Source organism: Ailuropoda melanoleuca, chromosome 1, assembly GCF_002007445.2.
Source record: "Ailuropoda melanoleuca isolate Jingjing chromosome 1, ASM200744v2, whole genome shotgun sequence".
Lineage (NCBI taxonomy): Eukaryota > Metazoa > Chordata > Mammalia > Carnivora > Ursidae > Ailuropoda > Ailuropoda melanoleuca.
This window is the reverse complement of record NC_048218.1, coordinates 131,525,600-131,541,771: the sequence shown is the minus strand read 5'-3', so window position 1 is coordinate 131,541,771 and position 16,172 is coordinate 131,525,600. Positions and strand designations below refer to the sequence as shown.

The 16,172-nt window shown below is 37.6% G+C and overlaps 1 protein-coding gene across 1 annotated transcript in view; it reads right to left on the bottom strand.

Annotated features, from left to right (window-relative positions):
- Positions 1 to 1,498: 1,498 nt before the first annotated feature.
- GNAI1 (G protein subunit alpha i1) overlaps positions 1,499 to 16,172 on the bottom strand; it is an 84,826-nt gene continuing 70,152 nt past the window's right edge. The window contains exons 7-9 of the mRNA XM_011223692.3: positions 10,753 to 10,882; positions 9,581 to 9,734; positions 1,499 to 3,591 (exon numbers count right to left, since the gene is read on the bottom strand). Of these exons, the coding sequence (XP_011221994.1) occupies positions 3,401 to 3,591; positions 9,581 to 9,734; positions 10,753 to 10,882 (475 nt within the window). The 3' untranslated portion in view covers positions 1,499 to 3,400. The remainder of the gene's footprint in view (positions 3,592 to 9,580; positions 9,735 to 10,752; positions 10,883 to 16,172) is intronic.

Here is a 16,172-nt window from a genome sequence, read left to right as displayed (position 1 = left end):
AATTGACCATGAATGCATGGGTTTCTGGGCTCTAGTCTGTTCTTCAGATCTCTGTGTGTTTTTATGTCAATACCATACTATTTTGATTACTCTTTGTAATATACTTTGGAACCAGGCAGCATGATGCCTCCAGGTTTGCTCTATCTTAAGTATTTTTAATCTAAAAAAGTGTTGTGGCTCAGATAAACTCAGAAGGTTAAGAGTTGGGTTACAGTACTTACACATTTTTCTGGAAATAAGGTAGCATTCTTACATCTGACTTCATGACAGAAGTCAGAAGTCACAGATTTGAAACCTTGATTTGATCTGGCTCAAGTCAGTTAACCTTCCTGAGCCTTTTCTGGTCTTACAGTTACTTTGGTATTCAAGTAAGAACATACGCATTTTATTCAGGACTTTTTCAGTAAGTGATTGAATGTGAATGAATTAAGATCAAGCATGTAAGGAGTCTTTTAGAAGGGTACTGAAATGAATTTTAGAAAACAGAACAGCTTTTAGAAACTTAGGGATGAGAACTGGGACTACAACTGGTTCATTTTGGGTCACGTGCCTAGTGATGGGAGACTAGGACTCGTCAGGCTTTAGCCTATGCCAGGGAGGACTGGCAGCTCTACTAGAACCACAAAAGGGCAGAGTAAAGAAGATGCCAGTTGAGTCTAAAAAAGATATCACAATCGAAAGTCCTAATAAAAATAACACTAGCAGATATGAGTGATCACTTCCCATGTTCTGGACATTGTTTCAAGCATATCTCACATAATATGTGGACAGGTGCTTGAAGGAAAACCCAGGCTCTGCACAAAGTATTATTAAGATGTAGTGTGGGAGAGGAGTGGAAATGTAATGAACTGGGCTCAGTTAAGGGAAGCCCTGAATAGGAGGCTAAGTTAAATTTGATTTTGACAGGTCAGAGCCAATGCAGGTCAATGCACAGACTATAACACAACCTCAGTCCTATATTAGGATAACTGATCTGGATTAGAGAAGGGAGAGATGGGAGGTGGAGAATTTAATTAATAAGCCATTTCTTGTGGAAGTTAAGCAAAAACCTGCTTTTGGTAGGTGGTAGTGGGAATGGAAAGAAAAAATAAAAACCAGTGAGGCATTGGAAAAGTAGAATTATGAGCAAGATGATGGTGTATTAGAGATGGAGATGAGGGCTAAAAAGAGTTCTAAGTGGCTAAAAAGTTCCCCAATAAGGGACTGAATGGCTGAGTGGCTACACCAGCAGGCGAGAACTAGCTTAATGGGAGAATGACAATGAATATGGTTTGGCGTATATGGACTTGGAGCAGGCAGTACGTTCTCAGAAGGGGATATCAAGTAGGCAGTCCTAAATGTGGCACCATAGCTCAGGAGAAAAACTTGGGGCCGGAAAATTTACTCAAGCTTCTGAAGTAGAAGAAATTGTAAAAAGATAGCAAAGATACCAGAGAAATGGACATTCTAGATAGATTTAAAACCCTCATGCAAAACATGTGTTTAGTCAACAGGTTTGTAAAATTTTAAAAATTTAAATTTATTAGGATTTATTAGTAACACAATTACACAGAATAAAGTTCAGGAATTCACCAATGATGGTCACCAAGATGTGCTTCTTTGTGGCTTTTTAAATAGTATTTCTCATGATTCAAATTTATTCAGAGTATAGGTGAATCTCATACATAGCTTCACAATATGGATGTTACAGGTCTTCCATCAGTAAAATTAATAAAAACATATCTTTCATGAAAGGCACAGAAAGAATCTAAACTAACACATTTAAGAAAGTGTGATAACTTTGAATTTCTTTACAAAGAAGAAAAACGAATCCCCAAAATAGAACAGGTGAAAATGTAGTCTGTGGTTACCCCCCACACACATACACACACACTTCAAGAAATATACTTCAACAAAATGACAGCACATAACTCAACTTAGAAATTACGTATCCACGAAGCTAATTGAAGGACTTCTTCAAGATGAGGAAACAAAACAGTAGGAGGGTAGGGAATGCTGCTCATGTTGTTAAAATGAGGCCACAGAGACAGGTTGTAAAGACTCAAAAGAAAAGACTATCAAACTTCAATATCGAGCTGACATGTAAGACTTATTTCAGGACACATACAATCACTGAATTTATTAAATACTACTACTCATTTTCTAAGTGTAATTGCCCCTTTCAGTCTCAGGAATAACAGCACAATTTAAAAAGATATTAACTCAAGCAAGTGGAGGAAATCTGAATAGTGTAAGGGGAAAAAAAAGTAATTTTAATATAGTGTGATAATTAAATTTGAAACTAGTTACATATATGAATTTAAAGCTTGCATTATATCAGCAGCAGAATAATCAAAGGTCTTTCTTGTTATCTTCCAAATAAGGAACTATCATGTATTCTAGGTACAAGGGATTTCCCAAAGGAAATACACAAATGAATGTCTCAAAATTCATTATGCGGACATATTTTTTACCCACAAAATGCTCTCAATAATCCACCTAAACTTAGTTATAAATAAAAATGTAGTTATTTAAAGTGTATAAAAATTAATCTGGCATCACCTTTAAGGAAATGCATGAACACCATCCAAATATTAAAATTCAAAGTGAAAACAAACCAACTGAATAAAAATTAAGTGTTTATAGTAAGTCTAAGAGAGTATATCCTCAAAAATCTGAAATTTTAGTTTTCCAAACCAAATCCAATGTAGAATCAGATCAGCATGCACTCTTAAAAGAAAATTAAAATGCATACAATGTTTACATAACTGATCCAAAGGCAGGTATAGGCATCCTCTTAACATTTCAATAAAACACAATGAATTTAAAGAACAAATCATGTTATTAAAATAGTCTGTGCAATATTTGTACAAATAACTTTTTTTTGGATTATAAGTATACATATAATCAAGATAAGGACTGCAATGTTTCCTATTTTTAATTACCATACTTAAAAATCTACAGGACATGAACATAAATAATGCTGTTTAAAACTGGCAAACATAGTAATAGTCTGTCATTCAGTACAAAGTACTTAATATTTCTGATATTACCAAAGCCATCACGCTAGAATCTTAAGTTGCCACTCTTTAAGCCTAAAAGTAGCGTGGAAAATAAAGTTATAAATACATGTATACATACATTTGCATATTTACACTTACGCAGAAATCATCAATACACTAGAGCCGAGCGTTAACACTGCCCTTAGGTTCACACTGCAGGACCACCTCTCACAATTAAGAAAGGTCCTTTCAGTTAAGGAAAAAAAAAAAAAAAGACACAACAGAACAACTTTGGTCAGGTCCCAGATGCATTCACCCTATACTACATTCCCGTGTTGCTGCAAGACTCTAGTTTAGAGAGATCCACATATAAGCACTCATTTGGTTTGAAAATGCATTTTTCCCATTAACTGCAAAACTTAGAAGAGACCACAATCTTTTAGATTATTTTTTATGATGACATCTGTTACGGCATCAAAAACAAACTGCACATTCTTAGTATCTGTGGCACATGTGAAGTGGGTGTATATTTCCTTTGTGTCCTTTCTTTTATTGAGGTCTTCAAACTGACACTGAATATATGCAGCTGCCTCTTCATATGTGTTTGAGCCTGGGATGGGAAACGGAGAGAAAAACATAAGGCAAAAGTTAAATCGAGTACATGGCTAAGCAAAATGGACCTGCAAATACGGAAGTCCATTTCATACATAAAATATGTGGATTCTGTCACTGTATCTTTCCTTCTGGGATGAGAAATGATTTCTTCTAAATGAAAAACACCCAATATTAATTACCTTTTCATGACTACCTTTATAAACAACCCCACAATCAAAAGCATGGTATTCTATGCTCTGCAGGGTCTTTGTCCCTCCCAGATTCAAATGCCACATCTCCCTTTTTTCTTCTCCCTTATACACTCCATCCCAACACCCAGCCAACTCCCTTCCCTGATGGTGGCATGCCATCTCCTTTCTAGCCCAGTGGTTGATCAAGAAATGTTGGCTGAATGCTGATCAGTTAATTTTTATTTCCTTTTCTCTATACACGTTAATTAGCTTTTTCCATTTTTCATTATTCAAAAATTGTACATGGGTCTACAATGTGGCTTATGGCCATGACGCTAAAGACTTCTGGGTACAAACACTCCAGAAGTGGTCCGTATCTAAAGATAATCACATGCATATTATATGATGCAGCAACAGTGTCTGGGTGCGCCCTTGACAGAACTATATATGTACGTTCACCAGAAGACATATAGACTATTCGTAGCAGAACCAACTTCTACATTAGGAAACCACCCCAAAGTTCATTAATTGTAGGCTGGCAAATAAAACTTGTGTATCTGTACAATGAGCTGCCATACAGTAATGAGAAATGAGAATGAAAGTACTGTTGCTATGCACAACAACATGAATGAGTTCCAGAATCCCACTGTGGAACAAATGAAGCCAGACACAAAGAGAGTATATAACTGTACAATTCAACTCATGTTTGGAAAGAGATGGAAAACAATCAAAATTAATCAATGAAGATGGAAGTCATAATTTGTGTGTGGGGGAGGGGGTTGTGATTGCTTAAGACTGGGAGAGGCATGATGGGGTTTCTGCGGACCTGGTAATATTCGGTTTCTTGCTCTGAGTGGTGACTAGATCTGTATTTTCACATTTTAAAATTCAGTGAGCTTCACATTTATGCTAAGTGTGCATGTATATATTTTATATATGTACATATATAATACCTCAAAAATGTCCCATTTGAAAAAAAAAATGTTAAATCTCTTTTGCAGTGGTAACACAAAATTATTTGCTTGGCTTTCAAGGTCCTCTGTTACCCAGCCTGCTTGGTAAAGCTATTCTGAGATCCTCTATTCCACATCTGTGGCTCACGCCATGTCAGGTAGGACCCTCGACACCACCTCCCACCTGTGATACTACCGTGCTTCCCCTCCCCTGGACTTCACCAGTTTCCATATCTTGGCTATTGTAAATAATGCAGCAACGAATATGGGGATGCACACATCTTTTTAAGTGTTATTTTTTTTTTGGAACCATCCCCAGAAGTGGAACTGCTGGATCATATTTCAATTTCTATTTTTTATTGGACTCTCTACTGCTTACCATAGTGGCTGCACCAATTTACATTGTCACCAACAGTACAAAAGGGTTCCCTTTTGTCTACAGCCCCAACCACACTTGTTGTCTTTTGATAATACCTATTCTAACAGGTTAAGTGATAACTCGCTGTGGTTTTGATTTGCATTTCCCTGATGATTAGTGATTCTGAGCACCTCTTCATGGGTCTGCTGGCCACCTGTAGGTCGTCTTTGGAGAAACGTCTATTCAGATCCTCTATCCATTTTTTAGTTGGATTGTGTTTTTTGCTATTGAGTTGGAGTTCTTTATATGATTTGCAAATATTTTCTCCCATTCCCACAGGCTGCCTTTTTATTTTCTTGATGGTTTCCTTTGCTGTGTAAAAGCTTTACAGTGTGATGGGGTCTTACTTACGTATTTTTTGCTTTTGTTGTCTTTAACGTCTGATCCAAAAAATCCATCACCAAGACCAATGTCAAGAAGCTACTGCTTGTTTTCTTCCAGGAGTTTTATGGTTTGGAGTCTTAATTTTAAGTTTTTGATTCAAGTTCATTTTTATATATGGCATAATACAGTGGTCCAGTTTTCCCAGCACAATTTATTCAAGAGACGGTCTTTTCCTCATTGTATGTTTTTGGCTCATATGTTGTGAATTTTTTTATCATAAATGTGCATGTTTTCTTCTGGGCTCTCTTCTGTTCCTCAGATTTATGTGTCTATTTTTATGCCAATGCCATACTGTTTTACTATAGCTTTATAGTACAGCTGAAAATCGGGGAACGTGTTGACTCTAGCTGTTTTTTCTCAGGACTGCTTTGGCTATTCGGGTTCTTTTGTGGTTCCACACAAATATTAGGATTGTTTATACTATTTCTGTGGAAAAAATGCCATTGGAATTTTGATAAGGATCACACTGTATATGTAGATTGCTCTGGGTAGTACAGGCATTTTAACAATATGCAGCATCTTTCCATTTATTTATGTCTTCTGTTTCTTTCACCAGTGTCTTATAGTTTTCAGTGTAGAGCTCTTTCTCCCCTCAAATTTATTCTTAGATATTTTTTAATGCAATTGTAAGTGGTATTTTCTTAATTTCTCTCTCATACTTCATTACTAGTGTGTGGAAATGCAAAATATTTCTGTGTATATATGGTGTATCCTGCAACTTGACTGAATTCATGGATTAGTTTAATAGTTTGGTAGAGTCTTTAGAGTTTTATATATATGTCATATGCAAATAGTGACAGTGTTCTTTCTTCTTTTCCAATTTGGATGCCTTTTATTTCTTTTATTGCCTAAATGCTCTGGCTAGGACTTCTAATACTATGTTAAATAAAAGTGGCAAGACAGAGATTCCTTGTTTTGTTCCTGATCTTAGTGGAAAAGTTTGCAGTCTTTCACTGTTGAAGTATGATGTTAACTATGGGCTTATAATGCATGGCCTTAATATGCTGAGGTACGTTCCCTCTGTACCTACCTTGCTGGGTTTTTATCATAAATGAATGCTGAATTTTGTCAGAGGGTTTTTCTGTGTTTGAGATAATCAAGACTCTTATCATTAATTTTGTTAAGGTGGTATACCATGTTGATTTCCAAATGTTAAACTAGTTGTGTGTCCCTGGAAGAAACCCCACTACATCATGGTATATGATTCTTTTAATAGATTGTTGAATTCTGTTGGCTAATATTTTGTTCAGGATTTCTGCAATTTTCTTATGTCATCCTTGTCTGTTTTGGTATCAGGGTAATGCTGTCCTCATAAAATGAGTTTGGAAGTGTTCCCCCCTCTTCTATTTTTTGCGAGAGTTTTAGAAGGACTGGTATTAATTCTTCTGTAAATGTTGGTAGGATTCATCAGTAAAGCCACTGGTCATGGACTTAATTATTGGGAGGTTATGATTATGAAGTAATTGGTCTTTCAGACTTTCTATTTCTTCATGACTCAGTCTTGGTAGGTTGTTATGTTTCTAGGAATTTTTCTACTTTTTCTAGGTTGTCAAAATAAGTTTACATTTTAACTTGCAGGTTGCTAGCAGGCCACCATATAGTTTACAAATCAAAATTGAGTTTATTAAATCACAATAAGGTTGGTACTCTGAAATCCTAAAGCAATAAACTGTCTTACTGAGAGAAGTTAATGCCACCTGTCAATTAAAAATATGTTTTCAGAAAACAGCTTGCAGTGAGTGCACAGCTCAATTTGCTGTATATATTACGGACAGCTAGGTTGCTAAGTGCCAAGATACATGAATAAACTCATGAGCACATTCTCAATCTTAATTGTTAAGACTGGCGAAGATGTGGTGGGAGGGTGACAGATCTTTTCGCCATGTGCTAGAACCATCATGCATAAAGGCAGGTATAGGTGATGACCTAGTTCAAGAATGGAGACCTGGGAGGGGGGGTGGTGACGGAACGGAAAGGAGATAGAGGAGATTTGAGAAAACAAATCACATGGGTTCAGTTTGAGTTTCAGGTGCTAAAAAACTTGTACATGTTCAATAAGCAGCTGGAAATGCAAGAGTGAGGCGCAAGAGAGAAATGAGAACTGACCATGGAATTTAGCATGTTGAGAATAAACAAGACCGTGAACGGAGAGCACGCTAAAAGATCACAGGTTGCAGATGGAATGTGGTGAAATGCCAACACAGGGATATTTAAGTAGAAGAGGGGGAGAGTGAAGCAGGCAGCGGCGGAGATAAACCGACCAAGTAGTTTAGAGGCCATACAGGCTTACTCTATGGGAAGTCAATAGTCACAGGAATTAGAAGTGGAGGTTGCAGCAAGAAGCCAGTGAAACCAAAACTTAGGGTGTGCGAGGAGGACGTTACATGATAATCCCAACACTGGGCATGTGAGGAAATTATGTAATACTCTCTGTGTTCAAAGGCTGTGAGATCACAGATACTTATTAACTTGACAGCATGAGAAATATTCTTGGCTGCTCTGAAATCCCTATAGGTATGTGATATTTATGCATTCATTTGGGCACTCTGGTAATATTAGCACAAAGTGGCTACTTGGTAATAGAAAATGACAAAAATAAATTGAAAGATGAAAGTAAAGGCAAAACTGAGGCACCTTAATTTTGGCTAACTTCAAACTTGGAGACAGAACAATAAACAATTTTATTCCTAATAGCACTAAAATGTTTCTGAACAAAGTGGCAGGATACTGTGACTTTCAAGAAGAAAACAAACATTTAAAAGTAAGCAACTATGTGAAGTTATTTTGTAGTATAGCCTTGGAGTACACACAAAAAACCCTGTAATAATGAATAGTGTGATTCTATTTGTCAAAGAACCTTCCCCTTTAGTTTGAATGTGAATTTAATTCTGGGGGTCTGGTTGTTAAGGGTGTGGCTGCAGGAGTGCCAAAGGCGTGGGTCTGGACCCAGATCATCGCCGAGCCCAAGTGTTCTCACCTGCATGACGGGGGTGTGAGGGCACTGACGTCACAGGGCTGTTTGATCAGCGCCTGTGACAATGCAGTAAATACTCATTGTACAATATACTCCATACAAGACCAAAATTGTGTTTATAATGAAATAAGTTCTTGAGACTTTTTTTTTTTTTAAAGGATGGTGTGAGGGTGAGGAACTTGGATCAGTTAGTTAAATGAACCAAACCCTTCAGAATATTTGGGTTTAGAGACCCTATAAACCAGTGGTAGTCAAACTATTTTTGAGGCACAGAGTTCTCCTCGTAAAATAAAGTTTGATTCAGAAACCCAGTATTTAAAACAGATTAAAAACAAAGTCACTTTGCTTTAGTGAGAGAGATGCTGTGTGCATGTCTGGGTGGTGGAGACAGGTGTCTCCGTTCCTGGGACCCATTTTTCAACAGTAGCTCAGGAGACTGCAGGGAACTCAACTAAAGCCAAGTTTTAACTCAACTTCTGATTTCACAAATGGGGAACGGCCTTGTTCAAGATCAAAGAGCTAATCATGGAAAGGCCAGGGCCTTTTTCGAAGTGCAAACCATTTCCCACAGCAGGGAAATTACAGGACCATTAACAGTCTCATTACCAGTGCTGGGATTTCTTGTGAACCTTTGCCTGACTCCCCTGAAAAGTTAAGTAACTCATGGATTCCTTCATTTGTCCTCCTATAATTTACTGTTCTTGTTCCTTTGTAGTAACATGTTGCACTGCTTTTTTTTATGAGTACATCCGTCTCTGAGATTAGACTGTGTGCACACACCTGTCTTACTGGGCGTCACACATACCTGACACCAGATCTGGTCACTGGATGAACAAATCAATATTTTAAATTTATAAAGACTTGAAGTCATCATAGAAAATTATCTAACAGCTTTTCCATATGACTTTTCCATATTTTCAATCATTTTAGCTACACCGCAAGGAACTATTTGTCCCTGAATGTAGTTTAATAATTTCCCTTAAAGGTAAGAATTAAAGATTCAACTCTATAACAGAAATCTTGTGTTAGGGGGACTTTCCCTAGAAATACATGAATTGACAAGTTATCCACACAGAGCAGAATACCTGCATATTCTGGATAGCATATAGTGAGAGGGCTCTTTTTGATTTTTTCTTCGAAGAGATCCTTCTTGTTTAGAAAAAGTATAATAGATGTATCCGTAAACCATTTGTTGTTACATATGCTGTCGAACAACTTCATGCTTTCATGCATTCGATTCTGTAACAGAAAAGAATACAATCAGTTTGTCACAAGGGCAAGGATTTTGCAAAGCATTACTTTTTCAAAAGTGTTACAATAAAACAGAGCTTAGCTGAAAAATGGCGTTCCACAAAAATATACTCCTGCCATTTAGGGACAACCCCTCCTCACTTTTCACATTCAACCAGTGCTCGCAGAGTGTCCACTATGTGTCACCGTGCCTGGGGACACCCTGCTGCAGGGCCAAGTGCAAACATTTGAAGAGAGACCTCACTGTTACAGAGGGAATCGAAGTTTCCATTAAAAGACAAGGAGAGGTTTTTAGAGATTAATAAATTAAACTGAACAAGCTGAAACACAATTAGCCCAACATTCTAAAGGTAATGGTGTATTAGAGAAGGAAACCTCCAATCCCGTTTCCTGCCCTTCTAGTATCTGTGGTTTCTAAAAGGGCATAGACAGATACATTTTATAGCACCAAAAGGAGAGAAATGGACGTATGACTGGACAGTGCACCTACTGCACAGTAATTGTGCCTGATTTTAAAAATACAAAAGTGACTTTTTGAACTCTGTTTTTCCCCCCAGTCTACTAAAGCTACTATTTAAAAATATTTCCCCTAGATTAACGGTACGGTGGAACACACCTGAAAATTACTGGTCAATAGCAAAGTATAACGTGGATCAACGATTACAGAGCTGACACAAGTAACACTTAGGAAAAATGAGCCTTGGCCTATCATGGGAACTAACTACTTTCAGTCACTACGTAGATAACCAGATAGAGGAAATGCATAGTCAAGCATATAGGGTTGAAGTGAGATTAACTCTCAGTCTTTTCTTATTTGGGGGTCCATTTGTGCTTCTTGAGTGAGTGTACTTCCCTTTTATTATATAAACAGAAGAGCTAGAGAAAAAAAAAAAAAAGCCTGAACTTTCAAATAATTCAAGCATTAGCAAGAATTACTCAAGAATTCTTGGCAACATCTCCAGCCCTTCGTATTTCATGCTTTATCTTTAATAGTGGTTCTACTTGCCATCTCTTCATCTTCAGCTAGAACCAGGTCATAGTCACTCAGCGCCACACAGAAGATGATGGCGGTCACTCCTTCGAAACAATGAATCCACTTCTTCCGCTCAGATCTCTGCCCTCCCACGTCAAACATCCTGTAAGAGAAACAATGAGTTTGACATCACATGAAATGTTCAAAGGCTCTGAGGGGTTCTAGAATATCATCAAAAAAGCTCCAGGGGCACCTGGGTGGCACAGCGGCTGGGCGTCTGCCTTCGGCTCAGGGCGTGATCCCGGCGTTACGGGATCGAGCCCCACATCAGGCTCCTCCGCTATGAGCCTGCTTCTTCCTCTCCCACTCCCCCTGCTCGTGTTCCCTCTCTCACTGGCTGTCACTGTCTCTGTCAAATAAATAAATAAAATCTTTAAAAAAAAAAAAAGCTCCAAATTGCAGGGGGATGTGGGATGGGAAGAAAGGAGTACATTATGGGAGGAAAATGATTTCACAAATTGGTTTTCGCAAGGGGAAAGAAGTCTGGTTTTTAAAAATTTTTGGTTGAAAACAAAGCCCAAAGTACCCTCAAAAAATAACACATTCATTAACATATGAGAACACTTGGATCAGAACATTAAAGCAGATACAAGTGAGAGGACTGCACTATGAGTAAACATCGAGAAGTCACAGGATGCAGCCAGGCAATGCAGAGATAAGAGTATATCCAATTTCCAGAGTCACAGAACATTAGAGCCAGAGGGCATGGTCCCCTCTTCCCAATATGAAATGTTTCCTTTCTCTCACAGGCACCAAATAGGACTTTGACATAGAGAAGGAACCTTATTCCAGGTAAGAAAAAGCTGCGCGAGCAAGTGATATTTACGTGGGGCAAACAGGTTGCCTAAATTAAAAAAATAAAACCATGGTATAGAAACAAAAATAAGAGATGAGACAGGAGATCAATGGGTTAAGACTACTGAATAGTCTTAAAATTAAGAGTGGGGGAAATAAACTGCTATATAATATACGATAGTAGACAATTGTAGCTTAGTATAGGGTAGTAACACAAACACTATAAAGACAATGATCTTTTCATCTTTTCCTTATAAGATTTTATTAAGTTAAGCAAAAGTTGAAATTCACATAGACTGTTATGCAACCTAGAAATAACCACTTATATAATGGAAGCACGATGCAAACTGGTACATTCTAAAAGGCTCCATTTATCTCAATGTTGCACTAATTAAAATAGCCCCTATTTAATTCCCAGGCAAAAAGAATTTCCCTGCAGAGTAATACTGGCCTATAAACCAAATCTGAGTACATCAACTAATACTGTTACTTTTATCATCATTTAAGTGCCCTTCATTCCATCGGGTTAGCTAGTGAATTGTTCATTACGCTAGATCACAAAATGATCCTACCACACAATAAATTAAAATGGGTAGAACACACAAAAGAGAGTTGGTAATAAAGATCAAATAAGAACAAAATAAAAGAAGTTAAAATGATTACCCATTTGTTAACCTACCAAGGAACACAATTTGAAAAGAAGCTTACCAAAAAGACTTGTAGATGACTTCTGTGATCAAATGGCACATATATCCTGACCACTCACTATAAAATAACCACCAAACCCATTCCATTCCATCCCACAATTTCCGTCTGTGATGGTGAGTTCTCTGGGTCAATCTGGCTAAGCAGTTATGTAGTCAAACACTAATGTAGGTTCTGCTGTGAAGGTATTTTACTGCTATAGTTAACATCTCTAATCAGTCGTCTTTCAGTAAAGATTATCCCTGATGCTGTGGGCAGATTCATCCATCCAATCAGCTGGAAGGCCTTAAGAGCAAAACAGGTTTCCCAGAGGGAAGAGAAATTCCACCTCAAGACTGCAACATCAGTTCCTACCCGAGCCTACTGTCCTGTCCTACAAACCTGCACGTGCCAGCCCCCATGGTCATCTAAGTCTATTCCTTGGAATGGACGGGCCTGACTGACACAAATGTTAGCACCCACAGTGGAGTGCTGCTGTCACAAATACCTAAAAAGGTGAACTGGCTGTAGACTTGGTAAGAGACTGGAAGAATCTTGAGTCACTCAACAGAAAAAGCCCAGATTGCTTTGAAAAGATGGTTGGTCAGAAATACAGACAGAGGGGCGCTTGGGTGGCACAGCAGTTGGGCGTCTGCCTTCGGCTCAGGGCGTGATCCCGGCGTTCTGGGATCGAGCCCCACATCAGGCTCTTCCGCTATGAGCCTGCTTTTTCCTCTCCCACTCCCCCTGCCTGTGTTCCCTCCCTCGCTGGCTGTCTCTATCTCTGTCAAATAAATAAATTTAAAAAAAATCTTTTAAAAAAAAAAGAAATACAGACAGAGAAGGTAATAATTTTGGAGATACTTGGGAGTGAAAAGGATGGTGGGATCCTCTCCTATGTATCATCATGAACACGATGTTGGAAGATTTATGAATGTTAAAGATGTTTTTGATGAGTTCTCAGAAGGAATTGAGAAACATGTTCCTGGACACTGGAGAAAAGGCAATCTTTGCTGTAAAGTAACAAAATCTTTGCTAGACTGCTCTAGTGCTAGGTGTTAAGAGATGATATTGAATACTCGTTGAGGAAATTTCCAAGCGAAATGTGCAGGGTATGGTTTTGTTTCTCCTTTTGCTATAGTAAAATATATGAGGAAAGAGGAAGAAACTGAGGAAGGAGCACCCTTAAGCCAAAAGGAACCAGGGAAGAAGGCCATGTGACAAAGGCCAAGGAACACTGAGGATTTCCAACCCTACCAGAAGCAGGAAGAAGCAAGAGAGGATGCTTCCCTAGAGCCTTCAGAAGGAGCACAGTCCTGCTGACATGTTGATTTCAAATTTCTAGTCTCCAGAACTATGAAAGAATAAACTTCTGTTGTTTTATGCTACCTAGCTTGTGGAAATTTGTTACAGCAGCACTAGGAAACAAATATATCCCCCCTACCTTGTTTTTTTTTTTTTCAGTACAGCGATTATTACCTCCTGATAATTATTTCATTTCCCCTGCCCCTTTCCCAATAATGTAAAGACAAAGACTTTGCTGTATTTCATAAATACTTGTTGAATGAATGAACTACACCCACAGAATATTTTAAAACACCTTCAAGCAATAATAGATGAGCTTTACTAAATTCAAGATCTAGGTCTTCCAGTTATGCTGTGGGGATGTTACATACAACAGAGTTTTAACTTGATAATCAAGTAATTTAACTACAGAAGAAATCTCTTTAGAAATCAATGAGGGTCATTCAGGTATCTGTCATAAACAAAGAACATTTAATCTAAACCAGTACTTTTCAAACGTTAGGAGAAATCAGAATCACCAGATGGATAAAGTTGATGCTGCTGACCCGGGGACCATACTTTAGAATCACCGGTCTAATTCATTATCCAAGGAGCAAAAATGACTACAATCTGATGTTAAAAATGACTGTGGATAAGGCATTATTCCTTTTTCACACATACAATAGAATTATCTTAACATTCTGAACTATTTTTTTAACTAACCAAAAAATAAAAATTATAATACTTTCTCCTTCATATGAACAGATAAGACTTTTTCTAGCATCAAACAGGGGAATGAAGTTTTCTTAGGTTTCTTTTTTTAGGAGGAGAGGGGAATATTGCATGGGATACTGAAGATTCTGAGATGTTCTGACATTCTCAGACTGTCATCTAACACTCCTGGGACCAAGACTGACTGGTACAAAACTAGCTGACCATATAGGCTTATCAACCTTATAAATGTAACCATACTCCAAAACCCATTTCACATTTATAGTACTACAGAAAAGGAAGAGACATTTGTCTTATAATTTTATAATAGGGCTGCGTTAATTCTATATTTGGCAAAAATATTACAGTAAAATTGTTGATTACTTAAAGCAAAATAATCCACATAGACACTTTCCACAAACACCTAGTCACAGAAGTTATAATATATATTCTTAAATTATCATGCTTCATTGCCTCATTTTTAATTTCAATCATATCAAAACGAAGTGAAATTGAAATTTTAAATCAGCTGTTAAAATGAAACAATGAATTACAATACAAAACACACAAAATGATAAACACACTCAAGAGTTCCCAGTAGAATTATTCTATTTCTGCCCTCATTCTGAGGCTCACTTAACATATAAAAAGCAAAGTTAGAGCCATATGTTAGCAATGATAGTAATTTAACAGAACGCAAATCCAAAATAAGATAAAGTTTATCTCAAGTTCCTGACAAACCTATGTTTAAGGCTAAAGTGAAAACAGTAACTAAACACATCCTGTGAAATTCTACCTCACCCAGGGAGATGAAAGATAAATGGACTTCCTGGGAACATCATGCTGAGAGCCAACTTTACTGAATCCCAGCACCTGCGTGATGATGAAATCACAGCTCTGAGAAACCAAGGCTGGAAGTGAACGGTATGGTCTTGAAAGTGAATGTTTAAGGGGACTCTAACCAAGACTGAAAGTGAATTTTGTACAGATTGCCTGAAGTACAATGACTGACTGCACGATTCCCCCCACTGACGAGCTTTGCCCTCTTCATTTCCCAAGGGGCAATAACCTCATTTATGTTTATGCCTCTGACAATGGGCAAGATTGTAATGCTCTCTGCTAAGAACCTTAACCAACTGGCCCCTTTACCTGATAGGATAACCTAATTCAAGATTTTGCACTTGTTAACCCCCATCTCCATGCATTTTCTCCTCAGACTATATTTGTTAGGACGGAGCCATTATTTGAACAGTTTAAATCTGCTTTTAAAATAGGGTGTTTAGGGTGCCTGGATGGCTCAGTTAAGCATCTGCCTTCAGCTCAGGTCATGATCTCAGGGTCCTGGGATCAAGCCCCACAGCGGGCTCCCTGCTCAGTGGGGTGCCTGCTTCTCCTCTCCCTCTGCCTGCCGCCCTGCCTACTTGTGCTTTATCAAATAAATAAATAAAATTAAAAAAAATAGGGTATTAAAGTAAACAAAAAGCAAAAAAAAAATCAGAATCTAAGTTAAAAGAAGTTTAAAGCCTCATTTTTGACAGTGAGTTTCTTTAAAATTATTTTATAACTTTAAGATAAATATGACAATAGTTCCCAAATCAGACATACCAGACTAAATATTAATGTTTTACTATTCCTGGCTTTGGTCATTTAATATCCTAGAAATAGTAAATAGATTAAAAGAAAGTAAATGATTTTGGTAAGAGCTATTGCCAGCAGCCAAAAATTGTCCACTGACAGCTTAAAAACTGGTGAAAATAAAAGAATTAAAAGCAGATGAAAAACTAGACCACGTATTAAAGTACAAAGTTACATGGTCAGATAACCTAATTATGATCCGTAATTCTGTTTAAAAAAAAGCAGTGCAATGTTTGGGGGATTTTTTGGAGGGAAGCTGCCATGGAATATTAAAATTCAATTTC